This window comes from Hydractinia symbiolongicarpus, chromosome 7 (assembly GCF_029227915.1).
Source record: "Hydractinia symbiolongicarpus strain clone_291-10 chromosome 7, HSymV2.1, whole genome shotgun sequence".
Classification (NCBI taxonomy): domain Eukaryota; kingdom Metazoa; phylum Cnidaria; class Hydrozoa; order Anthoathecata; family Hydractiniidae; genus Hydractinia; species Hydractinia symbiolongicarpus.
The window spans coordinates 5,980,474-5,996,889 of record NC_079881.1 but is presented as its reverse complement, the minus strand read 5'-3'; the positions used below and the strand labels follow the sequence as shown (position 1 = coordinate 5,996,889).

General features: G+C 32.8%; 3 protein-coding genes across 3 annotated transcripts; 1 reads left to right on the top strand and 2 right to left on the bottom strand.

Annotated features, from left to right (window-relative positions):
- Nucleotides 1-457: 457 nt before the first annotated feature.
- Nucleotides 458-3,402, top strand: LOC130648933 (uncharacterized). The gene is made up of 2 exons (XM_057455066.1): nucleotides 458-626; nucleotides 2,748-3,402. The coding sequence occupies exons 1-2, from the start codon at nucleotides 518-520 to the stop codon at nucleotides 3,062-3,064; spliced, it is 426 nt and encodes a 141-aa protein (XP_057311049.1). The 5' UTR covers nucleotides 458-517; the 3' UTR covers nucleotides 3,065-3,402.
- Nucleotides 3,403-9,624: 6,222 nt separating this feature from the next.
- LOC130648927 (evolutionarily conserved signaling intermediate in Toll pathway, mitochondrial-like) lies at nucleotides 9,625-12,629 on the bottom strand. Its single transcript, XM_057455059.1, has 3 exons — nucleotides 11,639-12,629; nucleotides 10,459-10,699; nucleotides 9,625-9,851 (listed from the first exon to the last, which is right to left on the bottom strand). The coding sequence occupies exons 1-3, from the start codon at nucleotides 12,410-12,412 to the stop codon at nucleotides 9,682-9,684; spliced, it is 1,185 nt and encodes a 394-aa protein (XP_057311042.1). The 5' UTR covers nucleotides 12,413-12,629; the 3' UTR covers nucleotides 9,625-9,681.
- A 147-nt stretch (nucleotides 12,630-12,776) lies between these two features.
- LOC130648932 (NADH-cytochrome b5 reductase 3-like) lies at nucleotides 12,777-15,873 on the bottom strand. Its single transcript, XM_057455065.1, has one exon. The coding sequence runs from the start codon at nucleotides 15,122-15,124 to the stop codon at nucleotides 14,213-14,215; it is 912 nt and encodes a 303-aa protein (XP_057311048.1). The 5' UTR covers nucleotides 15,125-15,873; the 3' UTR covers nucleotides 12,777-14,212.
- Nucleotides 15,874-16,416: the final 543 nt, after the last annotated feature.

Genomic DNA, 16,416 nt, shown 5'->3' with positions numbered 1-16,416 from the left:
TATACATAGTTTAGTTAAAGCTGTTTGTTATGATTTTAAATTGGATGATACAGTGAGTTTCTTGATCAATAAAAACATTGGATTTTGCTTCAATAAGTCGCACACCTTTTTAAACTTTTTATCTAGTGGTTGTTGATATTGTTTGAGTTGGATTGTGGAATATTTAACAGGATAACTCATACGTCTTCTCTTTTATGTCAACAAACAACAACCCTCAACTTTACAACTGCATCTCATGTTCATGTATGTATCTTCATATTAGTCACCTCATATTATCTCAGTACAGAGAGTTTTTTTCTCATATTATTTGAGCTTCTCAATACACGTTCTCACATTTTAGGTACACGAACATATCACTTTATTGTTGCTTTTTAAAAAAATAAGAACATAGGAAGTCTTAAAGAAAGACAAATAATATATAAGTCAAATCAAAATGTTCTATATTTTTTATTTGTTAGATTAGAAACACATTATAGCAAAGTATATATCAAATTTTTGATAAAAAAATATCCAACAAATGGGCGCCAGTGCATCCAAAAAGAAGAAGAAAGCCAATAAACCTGCTTCGGGCGTTGGTGGCGGTGGCGGTAAATCTAAAGCACAAAGCAAAAGTACTGGAGCGGGAGGTTAGTTAGACATAAATTCGATAGAGAATACTTTACCAAAAAACTAACTTGTGATGCATTCTAAACGTACTGCTATTTATTTATATATGCCTTAGTCCAGTTTACTGATATAAGAAACAAAAGCCCAAAATAAATCACTGCAAACATCAGGAATGAACATTTGATACAACGAAAAATTACAACACGTTTTATTTTAAAATATTTGACAGGATGTAGGGTATAGATGAGTTGATTAAAAATCAAAACAAATTCGCTGCAACTCATCTATATGTTGATAGGCGGGGTATATGTTTTCATTACCTGACTAATACAAAAACCAGTTAGTATGAAATTTGTGAATACAATGTTTTTTAAAGCTTTACATTTATTAAAATTCCTTGTTATCTTTGGATTTAGCATAATCAAATTAGCCTGTGTGTAAATGTTCAGCAACTGAAGTATATACAGTTTTGGCGGTGTGAATGCTACGGTCAAAGCTTTTTTAATTTTTGACTCCTCAAGTGAAGCAGCAGGCATGGTCTAATTAAATAAACCGTTGTAGCGGGTTATTCATTCGAAGTATGATTTTAGAATCTTTAGATTTATAAAGTTTTTGGTGAAGATTGCAAAAATTATGTTTACTCTAATAATTTTAAGAAAAAGCTTCGCCACATTAAGGAAAATTAATTTAAAAAGGGATTATTTGATTGACTTGCACAAGGTTTACGAAGAACACATTTTTCAAAAGTCATTTAAATACACATTCCCCAAAGACTGAAGTCTAAATAGTTTCTAAATTTTATTAGTCAATCGACTTTAAAGTATATGGAGTATAAAGCAGGGTAAAACTTTCTTTCTGTTCTCACATTTGGAGATATTGATTGATGAACATCGGAGTAAAACCCAGTCTTTCTGCGTTTTCTTTTATACCCCGTCCTTGACCTACTACACATGCTCACCATACACCCTTCTTCACAGAGCCAAAATGAAACTCTATTTCCGATTACCTTCTGTAAGTCTTTTTTGAATGTAAATATAGTTCTATTTTTTTTAAGCCTTGTTATGCCTACGGCCTGTAAGCACAACAAGGCTTTAACCCTATTCGGTCCGGGGTTTTTCGAACATACTATGACTGGGGGGGGCGGATTCCGCCCCCCCCCCCCCCCCCTCAATAACTTTTCATAGGATTGTTCAAATTGAATCAAACTTGGCACACTTATACAACGTCACAAAAGGAACAAAATGGCGGCAATAAATTTTTGCTTGCGTCAGCACATTTTCTGTGACGTCATCAGAAGTCTGAAAATTGTTAAAAATGCCACTATCTGCTTAAAATATAATTACTTTTGTTCTAGAGCGAATTTTTACATTCTGTTTGAAGTTTCTGAAAGCTAAATAAATTTTATTTAACATATGTTATTTAAATGTTATTTAACATATGTTATTTAACAAAAATTGTCCGAAAATCCGTTTTTTCCGATTTTCGGGTATAATCCGACAAAATCGGGAAATCGGAATCGTCAAGTGTTCAAGTTATTCAAAATAATTCTTCTTGATGAAAAAAAGTTGTGTTGCAAGTTCTAAGTTCTAAGGATAATCCTAACAGGAGTTATTATATTTTCCTCATTATAAGGATTTCATAGAGATTCTTAGGGGTAGTTTCGAGTAATGGCCAATATCAAAGCCTCTGAAAGGTATGGGTCCTAAAGATTTAGCATGCAGGTGACTAATAGATACATGTTGAAACTCAGTAAGTATCATAGCCACATAACAAAGCAATCAGGAGTTATTAAAAAAAAACCGTCAGGGGGGGCGGAATCCGCCACCCCCGGACCGAATAGGGTTAAAGCAAAGAATAGAAGGTGCACGGGGCGCCTCGCAAGCTCTGTTTGTACCTTTGACCAGTATCTGCTAATTAATACTAACAACCTATCTCCGACTCTCTCGACACAGGTTTTAAACAAAACAATATGCTTTGTTTATATTGTCAATTTTATATTCTTAATTTGATAAAATATGAGTGTGGATTTGATTTGTGGATGTAAAAAACTAAATTTTAAGATGCGGTTTTTGGAGAAGTGTTGTGACCTATCCACTAGGTTCTCTGCAACAATTCAATATGATTATGGTTTTATTTTTTAGGAAAACATCGCAGTGGTGGAGGAGGTGGTTACGTTGACGCTGAAATTGACAATGATCATGAAATCGATAGTGGCCAATCTGCAGGAGGAGGTGGAGGAGAAAGCGGTGGAGGCGACAGTGGAGGAGGCGGCGGCTGTGTAAGCAGCAGTGGCGGAGACAGTGGAGGCGGAGGTGGTGGTGGAGACAGTGGTGGAGGAGGAGGTGGTGGAGGAGGAGGTGGTGGAGGTTGCGGAGGAGGCTGTGGCGGGGGTGGTGGTGGCGGAGGCGGTGGTGGAGGAGGAGGAGGGTGTGGAGGAGGCGGTTGTGGTGGGGATTAGCATTTCTAAATTTGTATTAGCCACACTTTCGTGCAATAGTTTAATGTTATTTGTATTTTTAATGTTTGATACTATGAAAATATATTATAATCTATTTCTAGCATTATGTCCTAAAGTTACGCAATTGCTGATAATGATTGAAATGGTTTAGATAGTGTACGCCCTACAGTACTAGCACCTATTTATTTTATGAAAAAAAACGCCCATTTAGGCTCTTTTAATTTTCACCTTTTCTTTTCAAGCTTCCCTTAGAATGTTTTCACCACGGCGAGCGACATTTTGTTTTTCGTTTTTTTTCGCGTTTATTTATTCCCTAACCCCCTGACTGCATAAATGCGTTATTTTGATTTGTTAAAAAAACAATAAAATATAATTATGTGTGGCGTTCTCGTTATATAATAATTAACCCCGCATGGTCTGTGGTAAATTTTCTAGCGCTTTCTCTTCTTTACAAAACTCTTCCCAAGAACGTTCGCGCTGCGGAAGAATTTGTCCATGCGCAAGTTTGTCTCCAGTCCGTTTGTTTGTTTTAATTGTACAAGGGTGGAAGGCTTTGTTTTAAGTTTATCTAGTTGGGCATCATTACGACAATCCTAATTAAGTTACCAGGGGGTGGGTAAAATTAACAAACTCTTATTTTTTTAAAAAAAGTAGCAATGTACCCTCTACTTTCTTATTATCTTCTGTGAAAACATAACTTTGTTAATGTACAATTCGTAGATAATCGTAGTATGAAACAAAATAGAAGTACAAAACAAGAATTTTCGATGCCTATATCTCCCATGACAATGCAATCTGGTTAATCTCGCGCGCAAAACTAAAAATATAAACATTTGAATTTCAACTTAGTAGAAAGAAGAAAGTTCTTGCGATAACAACGCGAAAATACAGCGTATTTATCTTGGAAATTCTTTATTTACTTTGATTATTTAAAAAAAGTTGCGAAGTGTATCAACTTGAAAGTGCATTTTCCAGGGGTAAAGTTTTTCTAATTTTTCTAATTTTTGTTGTTTCCACTTTGCAAAGGATAGTATTTTAATATTCAACAACTGTCAAACGCATTTTTGTTTATTAAATATTTTTTGGGAGGTCAATTTGTCAAAAATAGGGTATTTTAGCCCATTTTAACCATGTTTTGATAGCGCATTTGCCAGGACAATTTCTTTTTAGTTTTTAATAGGTTTAGGTTTTTTACAGAGCTTACGTGCTATATTTGTGGAATCATTGACTGTCAGTGAAAAAATCCGAAGTATTTTTAAAAAAATGCAACTCAAAGAAAACAAGACGTATGATATACGCAAACAACCTCACCAACAAAGTTTATAAAAAGCTGTCTATGAAATTGTGATTTCTGTTACGAAGTTAGACACGACATATTTTGCTATTCGGATAGGCAATAATATTGATAGAAAATTCCTCGAAATTTCAATTTTCGTTAGGTCAGTCTGGAGTAAACTGACTGACAGGAAGAAGAAAGACCACAAGCTCCACCTAAAATTTTTGAAATTCAGTAACCCCCCCCCCAAAAAAAAAACAAAAAAAAACAACAACAACAAAAAAACAACGGGGTATAAGAAAGTCACTTAGTGAGAAAAAGCAAAATAAAAAAAAATAATATACGATCTTAATTGTTCGAAAAAGGAAATAGCTTTAGTTAAAAAACCATATTACTAAAAAAAGGAAAAATGCAGCCTATCATTCATGGTTGAAATTCGCGCGATGGAACGTTTATGGTCTTAAACGGCATTTAGTTGACAAAAAATTAACATTTTGATGTCACTATCATGTTCAGCATACTTTTTTTGTTAACTTTGCCAAATCTTGTTAAAAATAAAGTAATTTTAATTTTTAGTCCAATTTTGGCCTAAAATAACAATTAGGTGACAAAAATCAAAATTATGATGTCACTATTATGTTCAGCATAATTTTTTTGTTAACTGTGCCAAATTTTGTCAAAAACAAATACCAAATTTGGCCGATGACTTTTAAGTACTTAGAGAGTTTAGGTATGAAGTTTAAATTTGTGACGTTGCAATTGACCATTTGGTTAGTTAGTTACGAGTTGGAAACACATCCTCGCAGGCGAGATAGTAAAAAGAAAAAAAAAGTAAAAATAGTTACCAAGATGAGATTCGAACACACGACTACTCCCGTGTCGGTGCTCAGAGAGGCAAAAATTTCTATTCTTGTAGGACACATTTGCGTTTTAATACAAGCTCACGAGCTTGTAATAAGAATCGCTTTTTTTGTGTCGTGCACCATATATTTTCACATGTGAAGCCGTTCTACTGTAAGAAAACCCCCTGCTTTTCGATTTTTTTTCTAAAATGGTAGCAAACCATGTCGTTAAATTCTACCCGCTCAACTTTTTAATTAGATTCAAATTACTTAAATTTAGATTCCAAAAACATACCAAAAGCAAGGCTATCTGCGATAAAATAGTCATGTGCTTGTTTTATCAAATAATGGAAGAGTATACTAGAAAGTATGCAATAGGTATTCTAAAATAAATGCAAAAATTTGCAAAAAATGCGTAGGTCAGATAGACAGTCAGATAAACAGTCAAAGAAACAGTCAGATAGACAGTCAGATAGACAGTAGTTAGACAGTCAGATTGACAGTCAGATGGACGGTGAGATAGTCAGTCAGATAGACAGTCAAATAGACAGTCAGATAGACACCTTAAACTGGTAGACTTTTTTTTCCATTTTACACCATATTATTTTAAATTTATAATTTAGATCATCGTTGGTTTACAAGTAATGACAAAAAAGTTTAAATCTTGCTTGGCTAACAATCCTAGACCCGTTGCTGGTAAATGGTAACTATTAGCCATACTACATTTTAAAATGTTTCTGTATGTTATATATCATTGGAAAACAGTTGTTACGTTCCCCTTTTTATACGACCGAATGCTTTTATAAAGAATTTTCTACCGGCAGCAGTTGAAATGATAATATATATGACTGCGTCGGAGCTAAGTCCGATATAAAACATTAAAACCAGAGCTTCGTTAAGAAAGCAAGGTTCTTCTATAAGATCGTGCTCCATCACCAATCGAATACCGTCTGGAACAACAACAAACACTAAGAAGGTAACTAGTAGAAGGGTTGGAAGTAACAAATAATTGTACTGTCTTTTAGAATGGGTGCCAGTTGACTTCTCTTGAAAAGTAACACGAGTTTCTGCCATATTAAATGAGTGCAATACAGGTAAGATACGTTTTCGGTTTTGTATCGATCTTCGGATAATGTAGCTATATGTAAAAATTGCAACCAAAATAAAAATAAAATCGGTCACAGGGATTAGATAGACGTATAATTTATGAATTTTCAAAGGAAGTGAAGATTTATCATATATGATTAAACAAATTGATATGACTGAAACGATCAGTGATGTTGTCCATGTTATTACCATGAGATATTTTGTTCTTCTTGCTGACCAATAGAGAGAATACCTGATGTTTAAATACACTTCTGCAAATCGATCAAGTGTTAAAAATATCATTATGAAAATATACGCTATACAGACGGAATGTAATACGACAACGATAAACTCGGACAGCATGCTTTCTAGATTAAAGTCTTGATCGAATGCCAGGGAAAGAATGGACAGTACACATATGGTCATTTCGACTGCGCTCAAATTCTGTAATAATATTTTTTGATCTTCGCTAACATTTGTACTGTGTTTGAAAAGCAAGTACAATCCAGTACTATGCAAAAATATAGGTGTTATGCGGACCAGATATGATATAGCGATGAGGTGGACCATTTTAACGCAAGTCTCGAAGATAAATAAAACGGATGCTTTATACGTTGCACCGTAACTTTTTAAAACATTAGTGAATACCCCAACTCCAAATTTCACATGTAAATATCGTGTTTAGTTTTTCAATTACATAAAAATAGTTCGTTTTTATGAAAAGATTCTCTTGAAAATCGTTGTGTTGACTCTATTATGTCGTGTTTGTTAAATTCTTGTTGACAAAAAAACACAGGTGAAATTATAAAATGAGATAAATTTTAATATTTTCACGTTTTATTGTGTACGAAGAGAATTATGGGGTTTTGAGGATAGGTAAATGGAATATTAAAGAAACTAACTATACAAGCTCGTGAAATAATCTACTTAGCTACGGGAACTCAATTGCGGAGAAAAAAATGTTTGTTAAAAAAAAAAAAAAAAATACCAACGAATTAAGTCTAAAATTTCGCAAATATAAAAAATTCATTTTTTGAAATAAATGGATTTTCCATTTTTATTCACTATGCGGTATAAAATATACAACGATTTGTTAAGCTGTATAATAAAACAATAAAAGTTAATTACCCGTGACATTGATGAAATAAAAATTTTGAAACACGCACGCGCAAACACTGCAGAACTGCTTTTCCAGCATCTGTATCATTTAAAATTGTGGTGGAGATAAAAGTAAAAAACAATGATCAAAGAAGTCAATAAAAAAGATACAAAACAAAGTGATGTTTAAAATATAGTTATTCCAAGACACGTATCAACTTTCTTTACCTTTTCATTGCGATACATTTCGGTTTTGTGTGATTGTCAAAAATGATAGCGATGCGAAATTAGAATTCTCGCAGCTGAAAAGAAAGTAAGAAAGTAGATTTTTAAATTTTGGATTCCAGTTTAATTTGCAGAAAAAGAAAATTCACCTACAGAACTTTAGAATAAAGAGCTTGTGATAACCACCACCAATGACTTGCTTTTTCTAAACATCGCTCGATATTTTAATGATTAAGTGTTGTTAAAAAGTATTTATAGCCATTCAAACAATTTCAGGTGTTTTATTTCATTTATTATAATAATTTATACAGATATTCTCTTCAGTTCCTGTAAATACTTATCAAGCTCATGTGAGGGAGGTAGCGCATTTAAAGCTCCTCCTTGAACAATGGAAGTTGTTCATTCCCAGTACTCGCTCAACCGAACAACTACCTAGGCTAAGCCTAATTTCAGGTAATCGATTTTCCGCCAGTGATCGATTTTTCTGATAAATTTTTCTGTAATGTTATTTTGCACTACAGCGCCAAAGATAAAAACCCTCGACCAACAGAAAATTGATCTTGCATTTCAACAAACTAACTTGAAATTATTAGTGTTATTGCGTTTGAGAAAACAGCGGGTGCAAGAGAAAAAAAACTGCGAAAATTTTTTTAAGAGAAAAGAAAGGTGAACATCACCTGCTAGTAGAGCATATTCAGCATATATATTCACTTATACTTCTTTAAAAAACCTCCACACTCTTCGTGTCAAGGCGTATTGTAGGAAATGTTTATAACTAAAGCGTTCATTTGAAAATTCAGATTTTTTTAAAAAAATTGCAATTAACAAAAAAATATTCACACTATCCAAAGAAATTGTGTTTTTATCAAGTTACTCTAGTGTCTGATTGTTTTTTTGTTGTTGCTCAGGTAGCGAACTGCATAAACTGCTTTTTGTATCAAAAATGCTGGAGGGAGGGAGGAGGGACTTAACAACCCCAAACAACTTTAGAATGGTTAAACTTTGTTGATGATAATTTTCAGGACCACATGGATCACATTCAGCATCAAGGTTACCATGGTTGTTTCCATCAAAAGTTGACAAATATTAGAACTAAGTATTAAGGGGGATTTTCACGAAGCGAATTGAACAGCGAATTCGACGGCGAATTGTATCTGAGCATGCGCAGTTTTGTTTGTTTTGATTTTGCATCGTTGTTTTGATTTTCGCATCATTGTTTTGATTTCGCATGCTCAGATACAATTCGTCATCGAATTCGCCGCTCAATTCGCTTCGTAAAAATTCCCCTTTACCCTGCTGAAGTTGGAGCTTAGGATTTATAATAAAGAGTGGGGTAGTGATAAAATTCTGCCACTATAAAAAGGGTCAAAACAAGCGTCTTGCATGTCGAAATCGTCGTATACCGATCGCATAAAAATGTTTAACCAGTCTTTACCCGTAAAAGAATTTCTTCGTACATGTTTCCCATATCGGTGTTTTGTGCTTCTTAGCACGAAGTAATGAAAATCTAGAGGGGAGAATGGTATGGGGCATAAATCCGCCATTTTTAGCCGATAAGATCTTTTCTAAAAAAACTGACTTTGTCATATTCGAGGGTCTATTATTTGCTGTCATTGTGCAGCAAAACATTGGAAAAAACTAAAAATACGGTTTTTACGACATTTCTCAGGATTAGATTCACCGTATTTTTAAACTGTTTTGGCTCATTTTGTGCATAAATCCGCACATTCGAGGGTCTACTGTCCTCTATTTTGGGGCAAAAAATCGAAAAAAACAATGATTCAATTCTGAGAAAAAGTGGTAACCGACGGAGTGACACATTAAATAGAACCTTGCCTGTACCAGGTAGGTCAAAAATCAGAGATTTTTTAGTTTGTTTACTATTTAAAAGAACTAGTTGTTAGCCCGTGGAAAATCCACATAATTTTGTACGAAGCAAAGTCGATTAAGTTATATCGGATTTGTTATTCTCAGCTTAAAGATTTCTTGCGTGGTTTATCTTGAACCTGTTTTGGTCGACAGACAAACAATGACTATTTTTATAGAGATCGCATAAATAATTTTTTTAAGAAAATATATATTTATCTACACTAACTAGAAGCTATAGCTTGAATATCTTCGACATTATTTTCAGATTCATTTATGTTAAATATAATTTGAAAGTATCTAAGCGTAGGGTTATCTACTTGTAGATGATCAATCCATCTTTGAAGAGTTTCTTCGTATGGTTTTGTTGCAAAACAAACACCCAGGATCACTCCTAAAGCAAAGAGAATCATTTTTTATGTGTTACATTAACGTATTTGCAACAACAATAACAACAACAACAGAAAACAACGAAAACAGGGATGCCACTTTTTTATGGAGTCAAATTGGACGAAATCTGTGGACTTTTGATGAGAATTTTTAAGGTTTTTTAAAAGATGGTAATATTTTTATTAAAAAATTGAGGACATTTTCACATTTTTCTGAATAAATTGAGAATATCTGAGGAGATTTCAAGTCACGCCATGAGTACAGGAGAAATTATTTCTGTACCCATTTTATGCATTCTGAAAATAAAATAGAAAAATGTCGCATACAATACAGTAAAAGGAAATGAAATCAAAGAGAGAAGGAAGCTGTTAAAAAATCTGCGTTTAGAGAAGATTTGTTAAGTTTTGAGAGAAGTCTTTTTAAAATTAGGAAAATTTCTTTTAAGGAGGTGTGGCTATATCCTGGAAAATAACACGATAAAGAGAAACACTACTAAAAAACAAAAACATAGGTGGTCAGGTATGGAAAAAACGAAAACACAAACAAGAAACGAAACCAACAATAATAGCAATAACAATAAAAACAACAACAACAACATCAACAATAATTACCTTCTCTTTCTTCGTCATCGTCAATTTTAACCTCCTCAAATGAAACCAATTCCTTTTTGCCAGTTTTCAAGATGAAGTAATATTCCAGTTTATGATTAATCCAAATGTGAACAGGGCCTTCAACATATAAAGGTTTATCTACAGAACACATCTTTATATATTTTTGCTGTAATGGTGTTTGTGAACTAACTACAAAATGCTCGTAGTTTGTTAACTCATTTTCTTCAAATGGAGAAGATATCTAAAAGTATAGATATATATTCTAAATTTCCAGTGTTTCTAGTGTTCATATTAAGAAAGTTTCGTGGGGGTATATAGTGGCAAAGTTATTTTAACCACATCTGATACAGGCTTGGTACTACAGGACATGTCCCAAAATTTAGTGGCATAGTTAAACATTGAAAAATATGGGTTGCTTGGTGGATTACCCTGAAGCATCAGTTGCTTAACTTTAGCCTGGACGGTTTCACCTAAATATCATCCTCAGACTCAGTCAATTGAAGTACAATAATTATACATTACACATGACCGATCACTTATGAGTAATTGAAGTTCCAATGGAAAACAAGTTGTTTTGGTATGAAAGACTTTTTTACACTTTTTTTTAGCTTAATTTAAACAATCCCCCATTTGACAAGAGGCTAAACAATTTACATGGGGTCATTAGTGACCGAAAGTTGAACAATTTGCTTGGCAAAAATCGGTAACAATGCTCAGGGCGAAGTGCAAAAAATCAATTGTTTATAAAAAAAGTGTTTTGAAAGTTGTTCAGGAACCATTTTTTTAAAAAATATATATTAACAATTTCCATGGTGCGAATCTGTCTTGTTTAAACTTCTGACTACCTTTAAAATAATTTGGAAATATACAATTCGCCCCGTATAATTTTACCCAGGTAAACAATAACTAAATATTTTTGGGGCGTTTTACCAAAGGAGGTAACAATGCTCAGGGCGAAGTGCAAAAAATCAATTGTTTATAAAAAAAGTGTTTTGAAAGTTGTTCAGGAACCATTTTTTTAAAAAATATATATATATTATTTTTCAGATATCGGACTTAATTTTTGCCAATCATGCTACTTTTTATCAATTAATACTTAACACATAATTAGAACATCTGAATATTAAAATTTATTTAAATGTTCAAAATGCTAAACTTAATGCCTAAAAAAAGTACGTACCTCAACAACTTTGGTTCCATCATTGCTTCCAAGAATCCGATCAACTGCAGCTTTTACTATATCAACTCGATCTTTATAGACTTCATCGGGCAATTTATAAGGATTTATGTCCTTAAATTCTTCGAACCAAAACCACATTCTATAAACCTTTTGTAAAGGCAAACTTGATGGACCGAAAACTTGGTGCAATATATCATGTGTCTCCTCCGTTGGTAGAACGCCTTTCCATTCCATTTTTGTTAGTATATCTAACGCCAAAAACATTTGTGGGTGTGTTTTTGGCCAAATGGCATCAAATAGTGTACGATTGTTAAACTTATCCTTTGGAAAGACATCTAACAGTTTATTATAAACCTCAATATCATTATCTACCTTATACGGTTCAATAAATTTTATAGCTGTTGTGATAAAGTCAATATGCCCTCTTCGTGTTCGATTCTTTCCAATATATACATCGACTGCTTTTACAAAGCCATCTTTGTTCGGCTCCTTCTCTAAACACTGTCTCAATAATGCAGAATTTGCAGTTTCCTTTTTTACATGTTTCACTGTTACACCTTGGTTGGCTGATAAATCAACAAATGGTATAAAGTTGCTGTCTTTTTTTGGCAGTTGTTTATTTACATTTTGTAATTTGTCATTAGAATGTTCTTCTGGCTTTTTCAAATCTGATTTTGACTGTTGAGTGAAGATGTGATTTAATGAGAAACACCGTGATAACACAAACTTATGTCCAAATGAACTGACGTCTGTGACAAAACGGATGCTTTTCATGACTTTTTATGGAAGTGACAATATCCTCCGTTAACATTTGACTCCTGAAAACCAGCAAGAAGAATTAATTAAGAAAATAAACGAATAAAAAATAATTTTCAACATAATTTGCGAAAGTTTTTAAATATTTACATCTCATGTTATCAAAAACAAAGAGGTGATACCGCAGACTTGTTTGAATACCACATAAACACAAAATTAGATATACATTGTATAGGATTTTTGCAAAATATTTCATTCAATTTAAAACATCAATCTTTTCACCTACGCAAACTAGGAAAAATTAGCTAATAATTATGATTCAACAATCCGACCTGAAACCATAATGTAAGATTTGGTATAGATATAATGTATAACACTGCCATCCAGAAGATATTATTTCCTAACTCAATTATAACAAAATAATACACGTACAAACCACAGTAAAAACTACAAGATATTTAAAGGGAAACTCACAAAAGCTGCAAATTAAAATGTGCCAGTCAGTCTCCTTATGAATATCGAAAAAAAAAATGATTTACATTATCAATAGCTTTTACTGTTTTACTGATACAAAGAAAAGTGTGAAAGAAGTGAATATTATGCTTATCAATTTGCTTCGTATTTTTTGAATAGGGAAGGGTATTCGCAATTTTTTATTTTATAGTTTACCTTACTTCAAGCACATTTGAAATTCCTGTAAATTTAGCACAAAATTCACTTTAGACATAGAAAAATCAAAAAAACAGCTATTTGAGGTTACAAATTTAAAATCCGTATGCAATTTTTAAGATCCTAATCCTAAACTCTAATCCGAATTTTTTTCTGCAAAGAATTTCTGATATGTTGTTTCCAAATGAATATCGCATAATGAAGTTGGATTACCACACATAAATTGTATCAAATCAAACGTTACAGTTATAGATCAGAGCAATAATTGGAACATTTTGTTCATAAAAGAATCACTGTGTATCAATCAATTAAAACCTGCATTAAGCCATGGTTTAATGGTCTCTCAAGAACTATCACTATTTTTAATGTTACATATAAATGGCCACTTGTTGTAAAATATTTTATTCTCTGATGATGACTTGAACGAAAGTCGAAATATTAAAAACTACAAACGTTTGTTTCATTTATGATCTGCCTAACGTGATTTAAATAAAATGAACTTATTCGGACTTTCTTTTTTACTTTTTCTGATTATAGCTTACCCAAGACTTAACAGAACACACACGCAAAACAAACAAGAATTGCATTAGTATGATACATAACCTAATGAATCTGCTAATGAACTCATACAAAAATAACAATAAAGAAAATTTGACTATTATTAAAGACACTATTCGTGTCAGAGGTTTTTTGTAGTGTTTAAACGTTTATTTTTACAAACAACCAAGATATAAACAATGTTAATCATAAGTAACCTTAAAGTTGTGAGCATGTGCAAAGTAAGAATAAAAATAAATAAAAGCAAATATATTTTGATTTAGAATTAAATCCATTTGTTTTTAGGTACTATTTATGCCATTCCATTTTTTTAAAATTTTATTTTTACAGTATGGAAATTAGGTCGGCGAAATAATCTATACATTGCTCAAGTATGGTTCTCAAATAAAAACTTAACCTCCAAAACAATCTTCATAACATGGGGAGTTTGCTTTCAAGCTTAACCAACTTTTGATACTTCAAAACTTACAAACATTACCAAATTCAAGTTTAACTAATCATACTTTTTAAAAATGCGATTGGTAAAAACAATACATAAATAAAACAAAAGTACTGTTGTGCTTAGCTTATGTAATAATAAAAAATGTAAATTCAAAATGAAAAATACTGATCCTCAGTAAATCCAAGTTTGACCAAATTTGGTATGCATGCGTAATTAATCATTGGTGGTGGTCCACACATTAAAATTGCAGCCTCGTCATTGCAGCCTGGAAGGTGATCAGTGATCATTTGCTCATTAATAAAGCCGGTGCTGTAAGGCCAATCTTCTTTTGGACGGTCGAGAGTGTACCACAACGAAAACCTGGTTGGATATTTCTCTCGAATGGCTTCTAATTCATCACGTACTAAAATGTCCTCCTCTGTTTGGTTGGCGAAAAGGAGAGACATATGCGTCTGATCATTTCCATCTTTTAAAACAGCCTGAATTATTTGCAACATCGGAGTTATCCCTGTACCCCCTGCAATCATACCAACATTTTTTGCCCATAACTTCCTAACTGGCTTTTTATTTTCAGATATTTCAAAGTCACCACGTCCCTGGTATGTTAAGTGGCCAGAAGGACCTCTAACATCAATGGAATCACCAATCTTCATTGCTTCTAAGTACTGAGACATTTTTCCACCATCTGGAAACTTTGGGTGTACGTTTTTGAGATACACCTTTATGACTAAATCAAAATAACCAACTTCGTCATCTGATGTAACAGGTGTGTAGGGTCGGACAACCAACTTATCATCGATTCTTGCAGATAAATACATATGTTTACCAATAGGCAAACCTAGAATATGTTGTGGAGTCTGCAACGCAAATCGAAAACGTCGAGTATCATGGCTGACAATGTCTTTCTTAACAAGTTTCATTGGGATTTTCTCTTTTGGATTTAACGCAATTAATTTGTTTGATCTCTTTTGCCACAAAAAAGATATGACACCAATTATCCCAGTAATGGTCACCACAGATAAGGCTATCAGAATTTTCTTATGTTGTTCAAGTTCTGCCATTTTTTATGTTCTAAAAAATAAAAAGGTAAGCCAAAGAATACAAATTGTATGACATATAAGAAAAAAGCATGTTTATCTCTAGCCTTAATGTGTCCTTATTTTTATTAAAGATGTGAGTAAGGGAAAAAGTGTGATGATTTAAAATAGTACGTATTAAAATTATGTAAAACTTGTAATATATATTTGCTTAAGGATACTGCCTGATAGAAAATAAAAGTTTAATATATTATACATGTTGTGTTGCTAAACTTTCAGTTTTGTATGCGCTCCTGTGCAGTATAAGAACTGGGTAAAAACATTAATATGCGTAATTACCAATGGACATAACTGTTCTCGTTGTGCATTATGTACAAGATAATCCCCCTCCCTTCCCCCGAGATTGTCCCTTAGTTAAATTGTTGTTGTTGAGAACAAGTTTTTAGAAATATTTTTATTGTAGTCATGACCTAGATAGCAATATTCCCATTGTAATTGGCTTATGCCGTCGAGCGACGTATCAAATTACAAAGGATGTGTTAGCAAAACCACCAATGAACAACAATAGAAATTCCACTGTGCTGCTTTGTGTAGAGCTCAAAATGCTGATAAAAAAAATGTATAAGATTGTGTGCTTTTAATGAAGGGTTATACACAGACGTTGGGGTGTAAATGCTATTTGATGAGGTTATCAAACAGTCTGTCCTGAACTGTGTGAATTGACATAGATTAAAAATCAACCAAAGATTTTTTCAAAAGACAAATATAATATACACATTTTTAGACAACTTTTCAAGCTCTTTTGTATAAAATCCACTTGTTCAAAATAGGAGGCAATCTATTGATATAAACACAATCCTGAATAGATGAGTCTCAATTATCTTGTGCTTTTAATGAAGGGCAAAATGACTGGAATTTTTGAAAATATCAACAAAAAGTATATATAGCTATTTAAGATAGAAAATTTTGAATACCATATGATTATTTAGAACAGGATTTTAAATTTAATAGGAGTTTGACTATCTATATAATAATACGCCAGTTCTTTGTCTCTCTAACAGGCAAAGTGGGTGTGCTCATTTTTCTTTGATGTTGCCGAAAAATGCATGTCTAATATGTTAAATTTTCTGACGTTACGGCGAGATGTCAATAACACTACTTTAACATCAATATCCTATATTAAATTGATGAAGCCATTACAGTGCACTTAAAACTTTGAGGCCAAATAACTTGGAAACAAGGTGGTGACGTCAATGTTTTTTCATCGCGTGGGTAACTATGGAACACCCGGTACCTATTTGGGTAAGTTTTCCAAA

Bases quoted from the DNA above. Each gene is read 5' to 3' on its own strand.
- LOC130648933 (XM_057455066.1), top strand. From the start codon at position 518: ATGGGCGCCAGTGCATCCAAAAAGAAGAAGAAAGCCAATAAACCTGCT. The intron at 627-2,747 runs GTTAGTTAGACA...TTTATTTTTTAG, and splicing joins CAAAAGTACTGGAGCGGGAG to GAAAACATCGCAGTGGTGGA.
- LOC130648927 (XM_057455059.1), bottom strand. From the start codon at position 12,412: ATGAAAAGCATCCGTTTTGTCACAGACGTCAGTTCATTTGGACATAAG. The intron at 10,700-11,638 runs GTACGTACTTTT...CTATACTTTTAG, and splicing joins ATGGAACCAAAGTTGTTGAG to ATATCTTCTCCATTTGAAGA. The intron at 9,852-10,458 runs GTAATTATTGTT...TCTTTGCTTTAG, and splicing joins CGATGACGAAGAAAGAGAAG to GAGTGATCCTGGGTGTTTGT.
- LOC130648932 (XM_057455065.1), bottom strand. From the start codon at position 15,124: ATGGCAGAACTTGAACAACATAAGAAAATTCTGATAGCCTTATCTGTG.